General features: G+C 44.4%; 1 protein-coding gene across 1 annotated transcript; it reads left to right on the top strand.

The window, feature by feature from the left end:
- Positions 1 to 1,492: 1,492 nt before the first annotated feature.
- Positions 1,493 to 6,725, top strand: LOC129602638 (uncharacterized). The gene is made up of 6 exons (XM_055501718.1): positions 1,493 to 1,842; positions 3,006 to 3,565; positions 3,841 to 3,933; positions 5,136 to 5,247; positions 5,426 to 5,796; positions 6,009 to 6,725. The coding sequence occupies exons 1-6, from the start codon at positions 1,553 to 1,555 to the stop codon at positions 6,539 to 6,541; spliced, it is 1,959 nt and encodes a 652-aa protein (XP_055357693.1). The 5' UTR covers positions 1,493 to 1,552; the 3' UTR covers positions 6,542 to 6,725.
- Positions 6,726 to 7,858: the final 1,133 nt, after the last annotated feature.

Below are 7,858 nucleotides of genomic sequence, written 5' to 3' on the forward strand. Positions count from 1 at the left end.
TGCTGTGGGTGGGATAATGGGATTATGCGTCTTTTTTGTCCTAAGCTGTAAGTTTTGCGCGCTCCAAAATCTTTTTCGTATTTATATCAGGCGAACCCCGTACGGGAAAAAGTTATAAGCAAGGCCATGAGCATTCTGGCCATTACGGTACGCTTCGCCGCTTCCACAACAGTGCATTTGGCTGGATGACAATGCATTTCTCACTTGTGATAGCTGTTTTTATAACGCTCATATTTTATGAAAACATTAAAAAAAGTTTTGTAAAAATGTTTGTTTTAAAAAAAATCCATTAAAATTCATTTTATTTTCGTCCCACCGATCCCGCCAATCCCATCACATCCCACTTCAAAAATCAGGGTAGGATGACAACCCTACTTGTAGCTACATTCAAATATTTGATTACGTCTTGCAGTGGTCATGAATGATGTCGGTTGTCCGGTGCCTGCATTACCATTTAGGATACTCAGCTACATGGCAAGAATTAAGACAAAAACGTACATAATCTTTGAGATAAACTGAAAATGAAATTGCGAATAATATTAACTTGTAACGACATTCAAGTAACTGATTCGTCTTGCAATGATCATGATCGATGCCGGTTGTCCGCTGCTGCATTCAAAAATAGCATACCCACCTAATTGGCAAGAATTAAGCTGACATTAATTAATCTGTTGTCGATAAAGTGTACATAGGCAGCTGCATCTGTTACTACAGCCCAGCCGTGCTATTGATGGCTGCTTAGTGCTTACGATCAGTTGAAGTGTCAAGTTTCACTGTTGAGCCGCTTCGGCTGATCTATTGGAGTTCCCATAGACAATGCATAGGGCCGGGTCGGCAGAGGTGTGGGTGCAGTTCGGCAGATCTATGGGAGAAAAACCACTTTCCTGCCGGGCTCGCCAACAGTCAACAGGCCAACAAGTTTGCCGGCTACACGTATACAATCTGGGCTTAACTCAATCCGGGGCAGCAGACACGTCATAAAGAACGAAAAAGAACAAGCGTACAACAGCAGCAAGCTAACAATTTTCACAAGTATTCACATTTTCAACAGGGACACATGTTCAGGGTGGTAAAACTTTTTTAAACACACAACGGTTTTCCAGTCAACGCGATTTAAGGCTTCAGTAAATCTACAATGCTAATATTAATAAATACTTCTATATAATTACGATGCAGAACATGTACTTCATTATTATCCGGAAATTCATTTTGGTTTTTGGGGCATTATTTATTGCCACTGGCCCACTACCGTGCAGTTTATGAAAATATAACACTGAATTCACTATAATCAGTTCTACGAACGCTGTAAACTGCACAGCACTGAGGATCAATATCCGCGCCGATGCACATTCTCCATAAAGTTAGCGATATCAGGATAGACAGCAGATGATGGTGAATTATCGATCCAACCTCCAGGAGCCCTTGAAGGCTGGATCAACATCGCACCCTGTCTCCCGCTCATACTTACGATGGAATTAAAAGCGATTGACGAACGGCAGCACTATCCGCAGAGAACATGTTAATAGTTTTTCTTTTAAATCTTCATTGAATCATGCGATTAAACACGGTGAAGATTGCGCTGGATCATTTATACTACTCGCAACCGTACGGCAAGTCGTTCGCAGTGGATGTGGTGCGAGGTAACGTGATTCAGCGGGGATATGTTACGGATACAACTCAGACTGGGCTTATCATCGACTTCCATCACGATGGCTTGTCAGCAACGGAACTGATCGACTTCTCCTGTATCCGCGCTTTACCAGCCAAAAAACACTCCGCTCTCCGTTACCTTAAGCCACCGGAAAAGAACTCCGAGGTTGAAGTACTGATTCGGAGCGCAGTGTAAGTGCCTGAAAGTTATTATGGTCTGTGATTAACAGCGAGTCTAAGAAGTCTGTCTAATTGGGCAGTCGGAGAAATTCGTAAGAGGGAGGAACAGCCGAACTATTCAATTTTTTTTAAAGTTCATCATATCTGGTTACTTCCTAACTGGTCCAAGCGGTTATGACATATCAAGGAAATAACTATTGACGGAATTTATTAAGTGTTAGAGAGTGCGCAGCGTAAAAGTTTTCGTACACGTACACGTACACAAACTTGGTACCATATAGCGGGTACCAATAACAGCCATTTTGTGCTGACTATTAGGACTGTCAAATATCAGCAGCCCGCGTGTATCGGCGGCACGACTGCTGCGCACGTATCGGTTACTCATTTTTCCGCTATGACTAAGAGAAAAAAAGTGAAACATGTTCCCACCACTGATAACGGATACACTCGTATAAATAAACACCAAATCTGACAACACCGTGAATTCTGCAATAATTCTACCTTCAGTGCCATTCCCTACCATGGATAACGCAACACAACAAGCGCAAACTTGTTAAGAAAAATAATCCCACATAGCTTAATGACATGTAATCAATTTTTTTTCATGTGTAATAAATTTGCTAATTAGGTGCTAAAAAAACCAGGTGCGAAATTACTAATTCGGGGCAGATTCGCTAACTAATTAGCTGCTAATTGTGCTAGTTAGGCGTGAATGACTCTAGTTAGTTCATCAAATTTTCGCCAAGTTACTAATTTTAAGGTTAATTAATTAAACCTTATTATCTTAAAACTTAATGACGAACTACAGTAAGTAAAGCGTAATTACATGCAGTTTAATGCAGTCTGGATCACTACGAACGTTTATCAGCAGCGCAAGATAATTTTAAAGAGTTGACAAGCGGTCATGAATGTGAGCGCGAATTATAAAACCGAGCTCAACAGCTCGGTCTTCTAATTCAGCAATTGATTCTCCATCTGACCAATGCGCGCGGCGTTATCAGTGAATCTGTCTGACTCACAAATCAGTGCGTGAGTTGTTGCGCACTCGAGAGTTTTGACCTAGATACAATTCGCATCAGAGTCCCAATACGTAGCATATTTGACAGCAACTATAAGTTGCTGCATATTTGACAGCAACTTATGACTGTATGAAGAATCGCAGTTCCAAATGCTAGGGACCAACCGCTGACCTGGGAAAAGGCCGTTTTTATAGCAACAGTACCTGATTATGGCTTTGGCAACAAGTCGGCCTCCATTGAAGGTGAACAGTTTGCCTTGGTCCGACTCCGTTCCCGAAATCCGTTTTCCTTGGCCGCCGTAATCAATCTGTATTACCCACAAGCCGCCAGCGACATACGTATCCGTCAGAAGCGACTCTGGCAAACCGTCACGCCGGAGACCTTTTACAAAGTGATAGTGCCGCACGCGTCCTGCCAGAAGGCCGATTGTCCGTTCCCACGGTCTCAACTGCTTTATTATATGAAACAGCCAGACACGGGATTCAAGTTGATCTGGCTCGTAATGACCGGAACGCTTATTGTGGCTGCGGACGATATGAATGTCACTGTGGTGTGCCGCCAGAAGGCTAAACGACTGTCCAATAAAATCCATCGATTGGTGTTTCATCTATACGACAGCTTTGTCGAGCGATATTGTGGAAGCTACGCTATGGCTTTGCGTACGCAAAAACTGTACCAGCGAAGAAGTATTGCTTTAGGCCAAAACAGTTCAACAGGTAACCTTCAAACTAATTAACCAACGACTTCCAATAACTTTCTATTTTTTCGTCGACCGACGCGAAGCGAAGGTCCTCTACGTTCAAGAAAACAGGAATTCTGTCGGTCACGTCGGTCACATCAGTCATGTCGGTCACGCTTAAATAATTTTGCCGTATACTGCCGCAACATCATATGATAATAACAAATACAGAAGAGATTGTTCAGCTCTGCCTTTGTTAGCCTCTATCTATATATATGCAATTCCTTCCATTTTATTTATGTACTGTAATAGGAGACTCCACACGTCTGGAGACATGGTTTACAAAGACCAATCAAAAACTGTGGCACTACGACGACTGGCTGAATACGAAACCCAAGGACATTGGTATGTACAGTATAATGTAAAATTAATCCGTGACATGCCCTACGCCCTTAAATACGACCAACCTGACCGCATTCAGCAGTCAAAGATACTCGGGAGATCCCTTCTCTGCTAACTACTTAACTACAATGCGAGCAAGAAAGGAAGCTACGGGTTTAGGGTATGCGTTTAGCGAAGACAGCGAAAACCGGTTTGTACAGATAGTACGCGCACAGACAGCCACACTCATACGTGTGATAAGTGTATGCGAGCGGATTTACCCACTCACACACACATCTGCCGATCGGTTGCGGGTTGTTTTACGTCCGTTCGCGACGTTAGCAGCTGTAACCTAGCGTCGTGCGGTGACGCGTAAAAACTATCTGCCTTACGCGGATGCTTGCAACGGCTCAGACACATGAATGAATGGCAGGCCAGCGTATGCTACCCGTGGATCTTTTTTGAGCACCCAGACCGCCGACCGTTAGCAGGGTGGTCACGTCCTCGCGCGCACTCGACTCAATTAATTTTTTCGTTGCTGTACGTGACCAAAGTGTAACCGCACAAAGATCTGAAGCAGTTCTCATCCTGCCAACGTACTGCTTATCCGACGCCGTGCGATTCTATGTACGGAGCCTCTACCGTATGCAATCTGAAATAGGCTATTTAGTCAGATTGTACGGTTAAGCGTTAACTGCTAGAAAAGTACGCTCGCTTTTTGTGGGCACTGCGTGACCGAATCGCAGCAGAATTACACGATAAACGAAGACTATGGGGAGCGCAACTGGTCTTTATTCGCAGTATTTAAAGAAACGAGCACCACTCACAAAAAAATCATATGCCTCACATCACTTACTCCTAAAGCAGTGCATGAATGAAATCCTTTCATTATTCTGCTTAAGGCTTAAGCAATCTCTACAAAATACCGAATAGCTTACTGCTGAAAATTTTGGCTGTTCGTCTGTGGAGCAGTGCCTAGCGTTTATACGTTAGCAGTGCCTAGCGTTTGCCTCGTATGTTAAAAATGCAACGGTCACTGGGCTGAACACTATTGCACTCATTTCACTCATTAGTGTAAGCTCTGCAATAAAAATATTATGGGTGTTGTCAGGTGGTGTACGGAGTAGAGTAGTTAGCAAAATACCTGTAAGAGCCAGAACAAGTATCGTTGCTGCAATAGAAAACGTACGAGTAAGCTGGAGACATTAGTATTCTTCTTTTTGTAGGCATAGTTGAGCCTCACGAGGCGTTTCCAACACAGATACAGACTCTTCCGAATATCGTATTGCTGGAGGTGCTAACAAATTTGGACAGATTAACCCAGAGAGATCTCCAACGGTAAACGTCAAGCCATCAGAAGCTGCCCATAGTTCGATGATCTCAAAGATACTTCAAGTGCGAAATTTGATGTTGCAGTTGCTGGTTTTGTGTGACATCTTATGCGCTAAGATGTGTTAAACGTCTTTTGCACTAAGATCTGCAGTAAGATGTGTTGACCAGCAGTTGTGCGTTACAGCGTTTGCCGGAAATGGTTTAACCTTCAGTCAAGCCCCATGACAGACAAGTTATTGATCCTGGATGATCCGGGCAGCTTTGTCCAAGATCACAATCACCTAGTGTACTTGGCTAATGGATTTCTGAACTACACCGCAGTTTCAACACGAAGTGTGCTGGTGAAACACCTTGCCGCCAGCCAAAGCTACACGATCATGCTGTTAACCACAGAAATGCAGCTGCACTTAGATCATTACCTGTCCTATCGCAGTGATGTGCCCTATCGCAGCCATACCGGCTACCTGGAGGCTGAACTAGCGCTGTACCCCGAAGTCAACAATTTGCACCTGTACTGCACCATGGACTTGGAGAACTCCCAGCGACTAACATTAGGTACGTGCAAGAAACGGTACACGCAACTGACGCAAGAAACTTCATAGTTCCGACTATGCTGTCATCTCTATGACACTCTCCTCTACTCGAACAGGAATAATCACACGCTACTGATGTTAATGTAATAATGACGTTTGATCGAAAAAAAGGAACTGTAAAACTGATTTCGGTTTTTGAGTGGAATTCGTCGTTATCACAAATGCTTATCGTAGAAATAATTCTGGCAACACCGGACGAAATAAAACGGCTGATAAGTAATCCGGACGGTGGCTGGACTTACTGCTGCACCACGGGAACCATGACTGACACCGTTAAGGGAGTTTCGCTGGTGCTAGACGCGCTAAACCTCCGCTGCTACAAGCACGGCAAGTTACCCGAAGCCGTCAACTGCGGCAACTTTTGGCGGTGGAACGATGGTAAAAAATTAAAAGAGGGTTTGCAGTGTTGGCCCCTCAGTCCAGCCGTGCTGGATGCCTTAGCGAAGGGATTTGGGGATTACAGTCCGCAAAACGAAGTACGGACATGTTGTTGGGTAACAGGATTTCAGCCAGACATTTTGAAAGTGCTCATCCGGAAACCCCGAACGGTGGGAGCAGATCACTTTAGTTTATGCGGCGTGGAGAGTTGGTTTCGATTTACCCTCAGTGGAACGGCCGATAAGAAGCAAGCACTTGAGCAACGGACTGAAACGCCTGAATGTATTGATTGGGAGTTTAGTTTTCGCACAAACTGCTGCATCATTTGAATACTGCTGTTGTGATTCACATGCGATATGCTTTCTAGCTACTGATTCTTAAGGACGCTATATACCATCATTAATATTTCTATCTGATATGCTTAAATGCCTGTTATTTACAAATGATACTGATGCTTTTCGCTTTTTTTGCACACATTCGATCGCTCAGTCCGATTCCTCTTCTAGTAATAATTCCCTGGGCTTTGCCTTTCCGTTCGTTTACATCAACGTATTGTACACATCATTACACCTTGTAAAAAACAGCATTAGCATACTTGACCGAGGAGTCTAGCGGATGCTATAGCCTTTTGTGTTAATTCGTCCTGCCAAAGTCACGTAAGATGTACGTGTAGTGCCAATTTCAGGATTACAGCAGCCCCGCGAGAGGCAAGGAGGCATCAACGCCCCTCCAGGTATCACTTTTAAATCCTGAACATCACTGCAAAGCATATCAAGCAGCCCGGTACCGAGGGTGGTAACTGTTAAGACTCGAGAGGAGGTTCCACAGTAATTCGTCACCTTTATATATCCATGTACTCTATTTGGCCGTAAATATCGGTTTCCTTCAGCGCTACACTACTTAGTCTGAACGCCTGCAGTTTATTATTTTCAGAAACGCAAGGCGGTTCATTCTGCAATATGTGAAAAGGGAAGACGGGTCATAGAAATGAAGGATGGTATCTTTTGTGATCCCATGTCAGCCAAATTTATCGCAGCGCGAAAAACACGGCTATCCGCGATATTAAATCTGTTCCTTTTAGATTACATCATCGTAGTTATTTGTGAGAGTTTTCGGCAAGTCTTCTGTAATTTTCAAATAATGATTATTCCTCCCCGTTGTAGGTTTTATGTAACAGCCTTTCCAAATATTATTAAGTGCAGTGTATTGAAGGGTTTTTACATCCGTAGAACATGATGCGTCGTCTATGGAATAAGTTTCGTCACCCGTGGCGACCGATCTGGATTTACTCGACGGATTGGCCGGCACTGGGCCCTATTCGCAGGATGCCAACGCGATGTTCACCTCCACCACCACACTGGATCTGCTGGGCGACACGGAAGAAATGGGCCCCACCGCCGAACAACTGCTCGAAGAAGTCGCCAGTGCCGAGGGCAACGAGCAGCTGGTCTTCTTCGACGACTACGCCGGAGACGACGAATTGGCCGGTCTGCACACGCATTCCCGCAACACCGGCATCAAGGTAACCTTCCAACACAACATCGACGGCGCTCTTATTTCAAAAACTCGTTCAATTCCGGCGGGGATCAGCCCGGCACGCAACGCCGGCATCATCATCAAGGTCAACGACAATCTGACCTCGGGGA

Source organism: Paramacrobiotus metropolitanus, unplaced genomic scaffold (genome assembly GCF_019649055.1).
Source record: "Paramacrobiotus metropolitanus isolate TYO unplaced genomic scaffold, Prichtersi_v1.0 Parri_scaffold0000001, whole genome shotgun sequence".
Taxonomy (NCBI): domain Eukaryota; kingdom Metazoa; phylum Tardigrada; class Eutardigrada; order Parachela; family Macrobiotidae; genus Paramacrobiotus; species Paramacrobiotus metropolitanus.

What these genes read in the sequence shown, in the direction of transcription:
- LOC129602638 (XM_055501718.1), top strand. Translation starts at nt 1,553, where the DNA reads ATGCGATTAAACACGGTGAAGATTGCGCTGGATCATTTATACTACTCG. An exon ending in TACGAAACCCAAGGACATTG is followed by an intron (nt 3,934 to 5,135) that starts GTATGTACAGTA and finishes TTCTTTTTGTAG; the next exon opens with GCATAGTTGAGCCTCACGAG. An exon ending in ACCCAGAGAGATCTCCAACG is followed by an intron (nt 5,248 to 5,425) that starts GTAAACGTCAAG and finishes TGTGCGTTACAG; the next exon opens with CGTTTGCCGGAAATGGTTTA.